Source organism: Emydura macquarii, unplaced genomic scaffold (genome assembly GCF_026122565.2).
Source record: "Emydura macquarii macquarii isolate MOO-44397 ecotype Brisbane River unplaced genomic scaffold, CSIRO-AGI_Emac_v2 contig_1876, whole genome shotgun sequence".
In the NCBI taxonomy this organism is placed as follows: Eukaryota; Metazoa; Chordata; order Testudines; family Chelidae; genus Emydura; species Emydura macquarii.
Window position 1 is genome coordinate 15809433 of NW_027132013.1, and position 16517 is coordinate 15825949.

General features: G+C 42.7%; 1 protein-coding gene across 1 annotated transcript; it reads right to left on the minus strand.

Annotated features, from left to right (window-relative positions):
• Positions 1–455: 455 nt before the first annotated feature.
• Positions 456–16468, minus strand: ATP6V1D (ATPase H+ transporting V1 subunit D). Its single transcript, XM_067557763.1, has 9 exons — positions 16213–16468; positions 10227–10344; positions 8908–8987; positions 6992–7059; positions 5994–6038; positions 5399–5502; positions 4725–4791; positions 2390–2468; positions 456–1019 (listed from the first exon to the last, which is right to left on the minus strand). The coding sequence occupies exons 1-9, from the start codon at positions 16251–16253 to the stop codon at positions 878–880; spliced, it is 744 nt and encodes a 247-aa protein (XP_067413864.1). The 5' UTR covers positions 16254–16468; the 3' UTR covers positions 456–877.
• Between the last annotated feature and the right edge of the window lie 49 nt (positions 16469–16517).

The window sequence follows — 16517 nt, forward strand, 5'->3', positions numbered from 1 at the left end:
AGGAGCAAGAACATACTGTCTTCTCCATACTGAAAATTACATTAAGATTTGAATGCATAACTTTGCACTCAAATGCCATAAATAAGGTTTCCTCTATGTACATAGTAGGCTGCAGTGTTTCACCCCTCTAATAGGAATAGCCCATTGAGTCCTCCTTCCTTGTTTACCTACTTACTGCAACATGGATATTAGAGTTCCATATGAGGCTGCTCAGTGACCTATAGAAAAATTAGCTTTGCAGTTTCAGTTAAGGTTACACTAGAGAGGTCCATAGCACTTACTTCCTTTGTGGTCACCTTATAAAATAGAAGCAAAGGTTCAAGTGGGCATGCAGACAATACTAGAAGTGGTCCCTTCTAGTTCAGGAGAAAGATACATTTGCTAGGAAGCCAGGGCAAAGCTTGCACTGCTCCACCCCAGTCACTTAGCAAAACCTTATATTGGATGCCAGACACTAACATTTCAAATTATTTTACTATTATACAGCACAGATACACATGAATTGGCAGAATTTCTCCCAGGCAAGGAGTAACAATGGTGTTCATCATACAAGACTGGATTTCAGCAACAAGGTTAGAAAATTTAGATTGTTCGGATTAACAGTTTACAAGTTAATTGTAGCAATGCCTACTTTCAACTGCTTGCTACTCCCATACACCCAAGAGAGCAGATTCCTGCTATTCTCCTTTCTCTGCCTGCACGCCCCTCCAAACAAGCCTCAAGTTCTAATCTTGGGAAAATACACAATCAATCAATGGAGCTCACAGGATAATGCACCCAATGAAGAGCCATATTATAAATATCCAGAAAGCATGTCCAGAATTCTATCAGTTAATACACTGCCCTCTAGGCCTCTCCATTCAACACCTGTATGGAGCTACTCAAAGAGGAGGTCTTCATCCTTCTCTTCGGCTAAGAGATTGGCAGGTTCATGTTCCCCCCCAGCAGCTCTCCGTAACTCCCGCTCTTTCTCATTCTTCTCTTTCAATATCTTTTTCTTCTCTTGGATCTTCTTTAACCTGCAGTGAGAGTTGGGGTGATTAGAATGCCTGCATTGACAGAGCACATCTTAATTGTGTTAGGAAGAGGCACCAACAGTTTGGCTTTTTCACAGTCCTCTACAAAGCTCGTCTGAGGATTCCTGAATTCCCACTCCAGCAACAGAGAGGCACCTCCCCAATATACACTTTACATTCTACAGCCATGTTACTCTGGAGTGAATTAGTTTTACCTGCATGCAGTTTATTCCTAGCTTTTCCATTCTTAGCTTGTCCCCTTGATCTGAGCCTCTACCCAGCACTACACCCCCCGCTTAAGAATCTTATTTACCCCCTCCCCCCCCCCCCCAAGAGTACTCCATCCCTCTGCCACAAAAGGGTAATGGGGCTTAGTAGATCAAGAACTTGTTCCCCAGAGTTGGTACTGAGTGGCTGATGAGGGTTCAACATCCTCTGTGCAATAAACTGTTCACCATGGTGAGCTGGCCAATCAATGCCATTCCCTGCCTCCTAAGTAAGTGCTTCTCTCCGGCTTCAATCTAAACTTCACATAGGGCAGAAAGATGTTCATGCTTAGCTGGAAGTAATGTCCTCCACAGTCATCCTATTAAATTAACCTTGACCTTTCCAAGATTCTCTCACCACAGCCCTTGAAAGTCTGCAGAATCATCCAACCAAAACACCCTAAACTAGTATTTTTCTAGTTTGCCCCTTCATCCCTTAAACAAGAGGGTTTTCACAAGCTTGTGTGTGGTGACACATCATAATCGCATGAGAGCATAGCGTGGATCAACTGCCATTCACAATTGCACAGACCATCCTCCCCTCCCGTTTGTGATCACAACATCTTTGTGGCAACTACAGCCATTACTTTCAAGGAAAAATGTTAGGAAGTATTTTTTAAAGTCTTTACTAATCTGTCCATTTTAAAGAATCACACTGGCATCTGTTCTGTTTCTATCAGCTGGAAGGAAGGAAAGCCTCATTTTGCTTAAGGTTCAGTTCTCTTGTCAAGGCTTTGGAATCATCATAGAGAGGAGCAGCCATGCCAGCTAGGCAAGGTGGCCCTGAGCAACACCCCACTCATACACACATGGAATCGGAGAGGGGAACTAGATCTATACAACAGGTCCTTAAAGCAGGACATTCAGTATGTTGGCTGAGATTTACTTCCATCTAGGTGGAAGTGGCTGTGAACCTGTGCTTGCACAGTATTGGTGACCTGCACATGCAATAAGCACTGGAGAGTTTCTAAAAGCAGAATGTCAACAGTTCTGTCTCCTGCACAATTCTCCTTATCTCTACCCAGTCATCACCATTTCAGTGTTTCTCAACAGGGTAAATTTGTAAGAAGGGAGGGAGCCACTCCAGCCCCCATTCAGATTACTGACCTGTAGAACTCCTCTCGCTCTCTCTCATCCAGTTCCGTGATGATATAGGCCAGTGTGCGCTCAATCCTGGGAATAATCACTAAGACATACAAATAATCAGTCCCATATTAATCATGCAAATACAGCCAACAGAGGGAGGAGAGATTACATACATTCAAAGTCAGCACAGTGATATACTTGTCTGAGGGAATTTAAATGCCTCCTTATTTTGACAAAACTGCAGTGTTTCATTAACAGCGAGTAACCAATAAAACGTTTTTCTTCAACAGGCTCAGGATTTTATAACCGGCACCAATAATTCAATATAGACAACTGCACCAGCTTCCAATGGAGGTTGAATGGGAAAACTAAATAGTGAAATCAGTAAGTCTATTTTTCTGCAAACAACCTTCTTCCATAAGTCCTACTTAAACTTTTCATTCAACAGGTTCAGGTCCTTGTCCTACCATATTGACTGAATGATTTGCTTTTTTTCTGCATCCATACAATCCTGAAATAAGTAGTGCAGCAAAGGAGTTGAGGATGGAGTTCGTGGTCATGCTTCTTTGTACATGTGAAACGGCAAAAGAAGTCTAGAGAGCTGGGTCTTGAGTAGGCCCTTGAGTGTCTGGGATGGGTTAGCAGAGGGATGTATATGGGCAACATGGCACAGTGGCAAAAGACAGATTTGCTACCATCAGGAACAGGGAGGACACCAAAGGCAAATGAGAGATGGGAGATGTGGACTGGCAGGGAGGATATGAAAGTGTATTTGAAGACATGACTTTCCTAGAAGCCCTATCTACCTTAGGCTTTTAGCACTCATCCTGTACATCAGATATTTAGCAGAAGGAAGCTGAGATACAGTATGCCCCTGAAGTTACTGAGATAGTTGTAGCCCAATCATAACTCCAGAGTCTTCTCTTTCCTACATAAGGAGTTCTCAACATTTCTCAGAACAAAGTAATTAGTAATGGGAGGAAAAGCTTCCTGAGACAATCATGTTGACTGACATATATAGTGGTAATGCATGTGGGATATATGACAGCGTGCATTGCCGTGCCACAACAGTGAAGGCAAATACTGTAGAAGGGAAAAGCAGAGAGAAAAGTCTCTTTTTGGGAAATGAATAGCAAAGAGACAGGGAGAAATGAACTTTGCACAGCTCAAGCAGCTGATTTTTCATTAGAGCAAGGCAGCTCAACACTGAAGACCAGACCCTTCGCCCTCTTATTTGAAAAGCAGCTGGCAGGAATAGAAAATTACCAAGAGGCAGAACAAAAGAAGCAGGTGATCCCACTAGGAGTCTGTAAAGGGACTCACCAAGGGGAATGGAGGGGAGCCATTTTGTACCAGAGTAACATGAGAAGCTGCAGGGGCAGTGTGAGCAATGGGGGAAGAGACCCTGCCTGTCTGATAGATGGCACACCTCTGATCTCCCAAGGGAAGGGAGAGGTAGTGAGGGACACAGTTTAGGATGTTTTTATTTTGTGTGATCTCTACTCTCCTGTAGTTTACATGATTAAATATAAAAGACAAAGGTGACAGACTGAACAGGGAGCTGACTGTTTCATAACTACTGCATGCCCAGAGGGAGTTAAACTGTAAACCAGAAGCTTCACACCTGTTAGGTAGAGTTCTGGGAGAAGGGTGTGTACGTCTGAAGGGTCAGCGCTGTGCCCAGCAGGACAAGGCGGTCAGACAGCAGGTTCCAGCACTCAGAAAGGGGATGCTAAACAGAAGATATGCACCCTGAGAGGGTGCCTAGGGACCCTAGGATTGGGGCAGTGGATGGACTCGGTTCAGAATCCAGAAGCTTAACACACCCCAGGAGATCCAGAGTGCAGAGGCTTGGATTCAGCTCATAGCAATCCTACTGGATGGCCAGGAAAGGGATCACACTGGCCATCTCCCCTTCTCACTCCATTCAAAATCTAACATCCCTATGACAAAAGCAATTACTTACATGGAAAAATGAAAAGTAGTATTTGTACATCTCAATGCAATGTCTTGGAACAAGGGGGGGGAGTCAGCATCCTGTGACTAGACAGCTATCCGTGGAGCAGCAGCAAGCACTCTGTGAACCACAGTACAGCTCCCTCATCTAGTCCTTTGCAAGACTTGCTGCCCAAGTCTAATCCACACACTGGCATTTTTATTGACAGTATATTTCATGGTGTATTATCCACATATGTTATATTGCTATAGCAACTCTTGATCAGGGCAGAAATCCCTCTACCAGCAAAGCAGACCAACAAAAAGGGACAGCTGCCAGGACTCCACTCTGCTCTTCATCTCCCAAGGACGCTCAAAATCACTTAAGTGTCTTAAAGGGGAAAGACTCCAAGTCACTCACCATGTTCGATTGCATTCACACGCCTGTTCGTTATCTTAATGGCTTCATCCAAAGTAACAAACGAAGTCTATGACAAAGTGAGATTAAATAATATAAATCAAATGAGTCAGTATTTTTACCATCCAACAAGCACAGATGGTGTCGGGGAGCCATGCCAAACAGGTACATTCCCACTGACATCAGGTTTGTATACAGATGACCAAATACTTGGTGTAACTAATCTAGTGTTACACATGCCTGTAACCCGAAGGGGGACATTTTATTAGCCAGGCATCTTAACAGTTCAAAATAGCAGGAAGAAAACTGGCCCCAAAAAGGTGGCTGCAGAGCTATATTTTCACACATTTTCAAGAGGAGGAGAAGCAGCAGAGGACCAAGAGGATCCAGAGGAGCGGTAACATGCATTCAGTGTCTGGCCCTGCCAGCAACAGCTGCAGGCATGGGGGAAGTAAGGTACAAAAAGGAAAGAAGCCGGAGATCCTGATGAGAGAAGACAGACTGGAAAAAAAAAAAGTTGCAGCATAGGGAACACTGCAGACCTTTGGTCTTGACACACACAGCTCAGAGATCAAGAGGTTAAGGTGCCTTAAGCTATGTTGGAAGTCACCATGATTGCCCATCAAACAATTGTGAGAAACTGGAACCACTTTAGCTAATCCTCTGTTCCCACCTACCTGGAGTGAGGCCAGTTCTACAAGCAGCTCCACTGCTTTGGCATAGTTCCTCTTCAGTTTTGCCAGCTGTTCCCCACCTCTAGCTAAGCCAGTCAACTCATAACCTAAAATTATCCATCAAACAACAGAAGTGGCATTAGCAAGAATGAAGCCTCTCAGCAAAAATGCCAGACTACCACAAGTACAGGGATGGTTATGGGACACTGAATCTTTCACTTCTCAGTCAGCAGTTCTAATCCAGAAAACATTAATAGTTACGGAGAGTCATTATATCTGGAAGGCTGTTCAATGGTCTATAAAATCTGCCAGTCCCACCTAGGCACTTGTGGATAGGTGTCTACAAAGCAGGAGTGACTTCCAATTAGCAATTTCAGCATACAGACCAAAAATGTAGTGACGACTAAAGCTACACTCCTCTCTAGCTCCTTGAAGGCAACCCCCTCCACATCAGGGCTGAAGAACATGGGCAGAGCAATATGGAGAATGCTAGCATTATCAGTACCTATGCTGTCAGGGTTTCACTGATAAGGAGTTTCCAGGACGCCCAGGTATTTTTCACAAGCACCTGAAGACATACAACTCATTTTGTACTTACTGTCCCCTCCTTCTTGGTAATGCTCAAACACTGGTAAGGTTACACCTGTTAAAGGTACACAAGAGTTTGTGGAAGAATCATCGAATGTTTTATTGGTACTCAAACTACAGTATTATTTACAAACACAGAACACACTATAGCTAAAATTATTTCAACTTCAGTTCTACCCTCTTCCTTCTCCCCAGTTGCTCTGAACATTAAATTATTTGGGGGCTGAAGCTCTCCATGCTGCCGCAGCTAGAAGTTAACTTTAAAAAAAAAAAAAAAAAAAATGTAAGCCAAGTTGGTTCAGACACTTGCATATGAAAAAGCCATGATTTTCTTCCATACGTTCCAGTCAGAAATTGCAAGCGAACATAACTCAAACGGCTGAAAATAGGAACTTCAAAACTTGCATTATTTTTAGTTCTCATTGAAACCTGAACATATAGGTAAGTTTGAAGAAAATCAGTCTAGTAGTTCTAAAGACAAGTATTTACGGTTGTAGTATTTATGTTTTTTGTCTTGCAGTAGCACCCCAAGGCCACAGTCAAGGATTGGGGCCCCACTGTGCTAAGCACTGTACAAATATAAGATGATCTTTGACCCAAAGAGCTGACAGTATAAGTACAAATGAAACACAGGCTGTACAAGATACAGCCCTATTGTTTGGGGCATTAAAACTGCACTGGACGAAGTTCAGGAGAGTAGGCTGTAGTCGAAAACCATACCTAGCCCCTGCAAAAAGGACTAAATGACCTAATCAGAGGCCTACCCCTCCCCCCATATCCTCACTGTAAAATCTCTAATTGTTATAATTATGGAGACAAGATGAATTTGTAGTTCACAAAGATCTTATTTTCACATGCAAATGTCCCTAGTAATAAAAGGAGGCGGGAAGGAGAGAAATGCAGAAGAGGAGACATACATAGGATTGTTTGTAAACAGAATGTATTTCCCAGGAAACGTAAATGGACCTGTGACATACTTGTACTTGGCTAAGGTAGGGAGATAGTCACCTGCTACATTGTCTTTCTTAGCTCTGATCTTGACTTGAGCTTTGTTCACATTCTGGATCACAGTGGTACTGAAGAGAAGAAAATGCACCTTAATTGGGTAAAATCAAATCATGGATTCATCATTGTGTGCAAGGGTTAAGCAGCTGTCAAACTGCTTCAATGATCCATGGAACAAGTCTACAGCTCTGGCGCTGATTTTTCTAAAGATTAGCTCACCCACTAGCAGTTCAATGAAGCAAGCTTTTACACAGAAATCAAAAGCTAACACAAAACCTATGAAACTAAGTGCCGAGACTGCATCTATTCATAAATGTAAAGAAGCTGAGTATACAGAATGCACATTGCACACCTGGGCCATGAAGGTTCTTTCCAACCTTGGGTCTAATTTACATGAGAACCCAAAAAAATAAGGGAATTCCAAACCTGAAATCTGGACCAAGGTTTCAATATTAAGTTGGATTTTGTGTGATTGTGCAGGGACAGGACAAGAGAAAGAAAAACACGTGAATTCTGCAAGGAAAGGAGTGATTCCACTCCCCAATTCTATCATATTAACAACATAAGTTTCTACCTCACCCTACAGTATCCTACCATGATTTACAGTCTACATATGAGGAATTACTTTAATCAATGTCAAAATTAAAATGCAGTTTCCTCTGGTGAGGGAACATCACCGCTACTAACAGCTCAACATTACAACAGGTTAGGACAGGATTGATGAGTACTGCATCCAAATGAAACTACAGAAAGACTTGAGAGAGACAGATTATAATTACCCACACTGGAATCTAAAGGGCCTATGACCAACATCTCTACATGGACGTACCAAAGGCTCTTTAAAGGACCAAAGGGAATCAGGACCTTTGTTTTACCCCTCATCCAAAAAAAATCCCCAACAAAACAAAAACTGTGCCTCTGGAGCACAGTATCCTTACTACCATGCCTGGGCATTTGATATTGATTTAGAGCGGAAGTTTACCTACTAAATCAACAGCACTTCCTTATGTTTCTTCCAGACAGTGGGGTATCCTTCCTTCCATGCAATGATTATGCCTAGCTCTGCCTGGCTTTGCAAAGTTTTCTTTTAAAAAAAAAAAAAAAAAAAGAACCAAAAAACAAACAATCACAGCCAGAGGTGATATGGCTGCCATATTCATATGAGAGATTACAGAGCAAATCCCTGTTCTGTTTATACACTAAGTCACAGATGTCTCAAAATCTGAAATATCTTCAATCTGGGACTATAATTTACTACTATAAAAGAAAGCGATGCAAAAGGAAGCATCCGAGATCCTCTGTAGATGAATACGGTTTGTCTTTATGTTGTCCTAATAAGGTCATTGTCCTTTGACATATACATACCACCCTCATTAATCCGATGGAGAGTTATACTCATAAAAAAGGGGGAAGAGCTTCCCTAGATGGTCATAAGCATAGGACCTCATGTCATCAGCATGGTAGATCTTCCTGGGACAGTTACTGAGAGAAGGTGATGAAACCATGGAAGAGGAGAATTTGCCTCTACAACTCAGCAACACAAGCAAAAGGGAAAACTAGTCCTACATTAAGTTTCAAGCTGAAGAAGCAACTATTGGTTCACCTGAGGATTTACATTTACACTTACCTGAAAGCTGCTTCTACTAGCTGATGTGCTTGTTTGACTTCTAAAGTGATGTATATTTCCTCAACACAAATAGTTTCTTTCCTTTACCCACCTTCTGCTCCCACCCTTGTTTGAGGATACCCAAGTTATTATGGGGCTGCCTTTCCCTTTCCCAGCATCTACTACAGAACTTTCCTTTCTTCCACTCTTCTCCCAACAGAGGAACCAATACCCTGCTGATTGTCCTCTCTTTCCAGGGAAAGAGGAACGGGATTCTCCATGTAGAAGTACAGTACAAATCAGTGGTCCTCACCTGAAATCTCCAGCTGTGAACTTTGCCTCAGCAAGTGAGAATGCAGCTTCTCTCATCACCTCCCCCATTAACATCTTAGTCTGTAAAGAAAACAGACACAAATTTAAAAAAAACTTAATATCACTCAACCTATAACTAAAATGCAATCACCTTGAGGTGGAACATTAATTTTTGGCAGCTATTTTCTGTAGCTAGTTAAAGACAAATGAAGAAAAGAACCCTGTGTTCTGAGGTTTCCCCAAACTGTGGATCACACCCACCAAGGAGGCAGCACAAAAAACTAAAATTAAAAAAAAAAAAAAGAAACATTTAAATCTATAAGGTGGATACCCATTGTAAGACTGCTTATGGCACACCCCTGTAAGGCCACCATATTATCATGAACTGAGAAGCCAGGATTTAACATGGTAGTAAAAAAGGGCACAGAGCAAGAGCCTTGTCTACATTAGGGCTCCAACAGCTTCTTACAGTGGTTCAGCTGAACCACTGGGAAATCAATTTTTTCTAAGTCTTCTCAGTGCAGACAAGACAAACATTTCTAGCCCGTACAGTTACTACTGAAACTAAACATTTGAGTATAATGTTGCACTGTTGCAGGAAACCTGATACAACACTTCCGAGGCCTTATCTATACCATGAAATGGAAACATCACTAACCTTGTTTGTCAACAGCAGTTGTAGCTAATGCAATGCTGAACACAGTTCAGTTATGAGTAGTCAAGCACAAACCCTATTCAGCACCATTTCACCTGACCATCATTAAATCTTGGGTTTGCTCCTACTGCTGCAGAGTGCATATAAACCCATATCAACTCTGTGCCTTTATAGAAAAAAAAAAATTAAGATCCAGGGGGACAGAGCTTGCTGTCCCTACTTAGTAGTTTGTTTTGCCATGCAGCTGATACTGATGTTCTATAGCATCTCCCCAAGCCCAACAGAGTGAAGAAAGCATTAGCATGATACAGGTTAAAGCCAGTCTCATGACATTTAACACATCAGGACTGACCAGTTTCCTAAAATTCAGAAAAGCCTGTCGGGAGCTCTGGGTACAAAAGGAAGCAGGATCTATGGCTGGTTGGAGAGGGAAGAAGAAAGGGTTAATCTCCTAACCAGAATCTTAGGCCCCTTACACAGACTCTCCAGCTAGAAAAACCAAAACCACTTCAGTGTTGTTGAGCAGAATACCTACAAAACTGCACCAAAGTCCAACCTATGTAAAAGTGATATCAATGGAAGCATTATCGAAATACATGGTTTACAGAACATAGATAATTTCCTGACAGAACAAGGCAGACATCGTAGAAACGGAATTCACCTACCTCAATAATTTTCTTTAGTATCTGTCGGAATCGAAGAGTCAGAGCATCAGATTTTTTCTTTAACAGGTTGCGTCCAGTCTGGGCCCCTTTCAAACGAGCCTTCATGATGGTCTGAGCCCTATTAAACATGGAAAGACGTACAGAATTTTTTTTCTGTCACCCAGATGGATCAGGAGAAAATAAAATAATTTCTGACATGGAAAAGGACAGACATTAGGAAATATTTGAAGACACGTTCGTTTTCTTGGTCTCCTTGACCATGAGCAGACACTTGGTGTGCTTCATTTTCCCATTTATAAAATAGGAATTATACGTACCTGCCTCACCAGTGGGGATAATAGGGTTAGTGTTTGCAAAAATAAAGATCTCAACAGCTGAATAGTGGTGCTGTATGAGGGCATTGTTGTTCAAATTATTTCTCAGTCATTCCATTATGGGAAACCACTCAGTAGCAATCAAAATTCTTTCGAATGCAACTTCCCTAGAGCCATTAAATAGGAACCAAACTAGCCAATAGTCATCCTGAGGAGATTTGTTCTACTTTCTAATATTTTGGTTTCTGAAGCTTTTCAAATGCCAGCAAACACCATAAAAAGGCAACCAATTCTTCATGAGACTTTAGTCTGTCCTACTGAAACCAATGAGAATAGGCTTTTCTAAAGTGTCTTAAGTACTACTATTTTTTTTAAACACAGTAATAAGCAAGATAAAACAGTAGCCAGACATTCACCAGCAACTCACACTTTCCTTTGGAAAAGAGCATGCATTGTCTAGAAAATGGGGTTATTCCCTACACTGAGAAATCCTATGGGATATTTCCAAGCCAGTGGAGACAGTTGAAATTGCAAGAACTATTCTCTGAACCAGTGGCTCTCAACATTTCCAGACTATTGTACCTCTTTCAGGAGTCTATATGTCTTGTGTACTCCAAGTTTCATTTCACTTAAAAACTATTTGCTTAGAAAAAATCAGACACAAAACACACAAGTGTCACAGCACACTATTACTGAAAAATTGTGCAGGCACCCGGGGGCCACTATATGTATTTGTGCCACCCCATCGGCAATTGCGGCGGGGGCTGGAGGGGGGGGGTGTCTGCAGGCCCGTTTCCTGCTCTGCCCCTTTACCCACTAGCTGCTGCAGTGATGGTGGGGGCACTGAACTGGGGGGCCCTCTTCTGAGGCAGGGGAAAGACTTGGCATACCCTTTACCAAAGGTTGCCAGCCCCTGGCCTAGAGAGAGAAAGAATGCAACATACATGCTAGGGTTAACACCTGAGTTAACTCTGTAGTGAAGGCAAGCCCACAGACTTGCTGTGTGATTTTTTTTTTTTTTTTTGGGGGGGGGGGGGGGGAAAACACAATCTCCCTTTACCTCTGTTCCACATCTATAAAGTAGGAAATAACACTTCCCTGCCTCACAGGGATGGTGGGGGAATAAATTCATTAGTGTCTGTAAGATGTTGACATACTACAGTGACAGGGGCCATATAAATTCCTAAACAGACAAGAACTCAAGAGCGATACTCACTAACTCGCACTGAAATACGTTCAGAGTAAATTGAAATTCAGGGAATAAAAATGAAGCCTGCTTTTTAGAAGAACCGAATGCCTCGAATTTCACACAGGCTCAGAGATTTCACAGTTGTGCACCAACTGGCTTGTTCCAAGGTCTAACTATCAAAGGCTGGCTCATTTTCTAGTCCAAGCAAGATCTAACAGACTCCATGTGTGCATTAAACAGAGTCCTGTTTACCATCAAGAAAAAGCCAGAACATCTAGAACAAAAGACCTCACCAAGCATCTCCGATATAGAAAAGATCTATGCCAATAAAACTTTACTAATAACAAGATGGAGTAAAAATGGATGATGTAAAATTCTGTTCAACTGAGGACAAGACAATCAGATCAGAGTGTTTTTCTATTTATTAATAAAAGTTGCTTTGAGTTTACTTCTCTGCTGAGACCCCAGTCAAGTCACCTATCTATCTTATTTCTTCTGGAGAGTGAGAGAGAGCTCTCAAATTAAGGTATAATTCCCAGGATGAAATATTATTCTAGACAACCGTGAAGACTGCAAAAAATGCTCACAATAGTGAAAAAAATTAACCTACAAAATAGGCTCCCTAAAGAGGTCATGGAAAGTCCATCACTTGGAACATTTAAAATGTACCTGAACAAGAGCACCAGTGAATGAACTGAAGAGGATAATTCAACAGCAGCAACCGGAGAAGGCAGGAGAAACTATTAGGTTATCTTCACATCTTTGCATTTCTATGAATTATTCATTATTCAAGCTCTGCTATGTAAGTATAATAATCTTTCCACATAGGATGCATTTTTGATTTTAAGCAGAGAAGTCTCCTTTAAGAAAATCTGGAATACAACAGCTATTATTCAAAATTAAAAGATTAAGTTATGCCTCAGTTTTTGTATATTAATATTGCACACTAATTTGATTACGCATCTCAGACGTGCTTTTTAAAGACAATTCTACTGTGAGGAAGGTAAATGTTATCCATGTTTTAGATAAGGGTCAACTGAATCAGAGGAGTTAAATTCATGCAAGTCAGCAGCAGAGTCAAGAACGGAATACAGAACTCCAGAATCCCAAATGCCTTCCCATAGCATTAACCCTTGTTGTCAGAGCAATTTATTCCCAGAATATTATCTGCAAAGATCTTGTGTTCTTCTCTCTGACCCCTAGGGATTAGTCAGGTATCACTTTGCCTAACGGAACTTCAAAAGAAAAAAAAAAAAACATTTAATCAAAATATCCCTAGCACAGAATTGGTCATATTCTTCTGGAAGTGTGTTGGAGATACGCACCTATTCTAAACCTGGAGAGTCCCTGCATCCATATTTGCAGACTGTTTAGTGATCTGTGTTTGAGGAGTGACAAGCAATAGAAAGTGGAGATAAATAGACAGATGGTCAATGAACCTTTTGGGACCAGATAAACCTGAGGATAGCTGTATACTGTAACAGAGGTGTGGCTCACGGAGTCTGCAGACTGACCACTTGGATCAAGATGGAGTATGGCGCATTGGGACCCACCTACATATTAAAGCTGACAGCATCAGCACAATTTTATACAAGACTAGGAACAAGCTTCTCCTGCTCATGGCCAAGTTTGGTTGCTCCTACCCTGGAAATCTGATCAGCTTTTGAGTAGAAACATTACAAGACAGTAGTTTCATAAGTTAAACTTTCAAGTGTCTTGTGTTCTGTTGCAATGATGGCCATGTTCCATGCTTTATCAAAGACATCTGACTGTGACAAATCATTTGCTGTCAGCACCTGGAAAATTACACAGAATAGGGATTATACTCTATTTAGGGGACTTCCTTTGTTCTTTTAACAGTTAGCTGTGAACCCTACATATTTCATTTGCAGTAGTTACAATATCTGTGAAGTTAGTAATTTCTATCTGAAATTAAAGGAAAAGTGCATTTCAGTTAATGTCCCCCTTCTCAGCTATATATCAAAGACTGTACATGTCAAATTCTGCCTTCATACATGACTTTCTTTAACTCCAATAAGACTCACATACCAAGCACAGAATTTGCCCCCAACGCAGACCTCATTTTCTAACTTACATAAAGCTACTCTCTTTCAAGTAAATGCAAAACCAACACATTCTCCTCCTGTCCCCTATCCCATTCTTTATCAGTTTTATGTATAAAAGCTTAAGCCAGCACTACACTACAATCTCTGTGAGCTGTGATTTGTGATGGACATAGCTGTGCTCGCAAGGATCTTCAGTGTAGATGCAGTTATGCCAGCAAAACTACACTTGTGCCCGATACAGCTAATTTTGCATACCTATGCCAACAAAGCACTCCTAGCATAGATCTGGCCTCAGTCTCCAGTTGTACGGTCACTGAATTTCTCAAGTGTCTTGTTTGCCTTTCTTTACTAGTCTCAAACCGGAGATGGTTTCTCTAGGAAGAGCTGGTCTAGTTTCACAACTCAGCCTTCATGCTCGTTCTCCCCGAAGTCAACAAACACAAAACTTAAAGAGCTGGGCAAGAACAGGAAGCTTAAAATGTGATCTCTCTATATATGAATTCTATATTTTTTGTTGTGTATTTACAGAAAAATGTGTGCAGAGACTAAGTCTAGAACAACCCAGTACATGTATGTGATAGACTTTTGGGGGTTTTTTTTATTTAATTTTAAACAAACATTCAGTTTTATATTTCAAAAAGGGTTACCATAAAAAAAGGGAATAAAATGAAAGATATCTTAATATGGCCCAAACTTTTTACAACCAGAAAACTGCTGGTTATGAGGAACTCCACCTTCTTTATGTTGGTAGCATTCACTGGAATTTGTATCGCTCAATAAAAATACTACAAAAAAGTAAGCCACTTGGATCTCTGGTTATAAGGAGAGAGGAAAGGTAATGAATTATGACATTGCAGGCTGCCTCTGTAAGAGCAGGGGAACTACAGCCACAGCCACATCCACGCTAGCCATATCCTCATCTACTGAAACAGGTTCCATAAAGAGAACATAAAAGATTCTCCATCACAGGCAATTTCTAAAAAATAAGAATGGCCATACCGAATCAGATCCATATATCTTGTCTTCTGACAATGGCCAGTGCCAGAGGGAATGAAAAGAACAGTGCAATTATCAAGTGATCCATTCAGTCATCTAGTCCCAGGCTTAGGGACAACCAGTGCATTGGGTTGCCTCCTGGACCATCTTGGCTCATAGCCATTGATATACCTATCCTCCACAAACTTATCTGATTTTTTTTTTAACCCAGTTATAGATTTGGCCTTTACTGATGGACTTTTGTAGGAAACCAATGTACCCATACAAGACAGTCGCATTTGCTTGTAAGTTCCTCAATGATACTCAGTTGAATAGAATCACTAAAAAGATGACAAATGCAATGAAAGATGCTTGGAGGGAATGCTACTGACAAAAGATGAAGCAGATTTAATGGAAACTTATGTTGATAGAACCACGGATGACCGGAGAGCAAGCTATTATATGCTACAGGGTTCTTCATCTGATATACTTAAGGATGAGTGGATTCAGTATTGGATTGAGAACTACAATAATTTGTTAGATGCTTGGAGGTTCTGCCACAAATGAGTAGAATTTGACATCCATAGTAGTAGGCAGGATCTCAGTTCAAAACCTTTAGTACAGGTATGTGAGTTGCAATTTCTGCAAGAAAACAATTCCTTACAGCTGTTCAGCCATACTTCACCAAAGCTGAGGTCTTAGTCAATATGGAGTAAGTGGCTCAAGTAAACCACCAAGTCAAATGTTACAAGCTGCCCTGGTTGTTGCAAACCTCTTCCTCACTGTGCCCTTTTCCTAATAAATACCGGGACCCCAGTTTCCAGCTGCCCTGTAGGATCCAAGTCAGATGTAATCAAGCCTAGATGTTTTGTTCGAAAAGACAGGCTCTAGTTCAAACAGGAACTGACAAAGGGAAGTCCTAGGCCTGGGTCATACAGAAGGTCCCATCCGACCTTGGAATCTGCGAGGGACACAGAGCTGTGAGGAGCCACAGGAAGCACGGTGCGGCCCCTGCACCCAGACAGCAAAACCTGACAATTGCAGCATCCCCAATCGTGGTTTCAGAGCCTGGGCCGTTCCCCGCGGTTCCGTGATGGGGAGCTGAGGCAGGGGTCGGGGGACAGCGACAAGCTCGGGCCGACATTTCCCCCCACACTCCGGAATCCCCTCGGCAAAGCAGCGAGGGGCAGGGCCGCTGGGCGAAGCCGGCTGGCGCCCCGCTGCCTCGTTACCCGGCGGCGCGGTTCCAAGCAGGGGCCCTGATCCCTGACTAACCCGTAGCTGCCATCGCGATACCGCCCGCCCGCTCCCCCGTCACTGCGGCAGCCCCGGAACCGCCTCTGCCCGGGTCCCCGCGCCAGAGCCCCCGGCCCGCGGGGCAAGGGCGGAGGACGGCTCCGCCAAGGGAGGGAGGGGCCCGGGGATGCCGGCGGGTCACTCACATCCGCGAGGGGAAGACCTCGATCCGGTCCTTGCCCGACATCCTGACCGCGACGAAAGGCGCGCGCCACCCGCTGCCGCTTCGCTGCCGCCACCCGGCTCGGTCACGTGTGACGTGACACCGCCGTCCCCGCCCGGTAACCAAGGGCGCTCGAACCGACCGAACCCAGCGCCCCGCAGTTGGCTCCACCCCCCACCCCAGCGCAGGGAGGCCGAACGCAAAGAACACGGCGGAACTAAGTAAGACCCGGATGTTTCCGCCTCCGTCCGCCACCTGCACGTCAAGGCGGACTGACGTAATACGCGC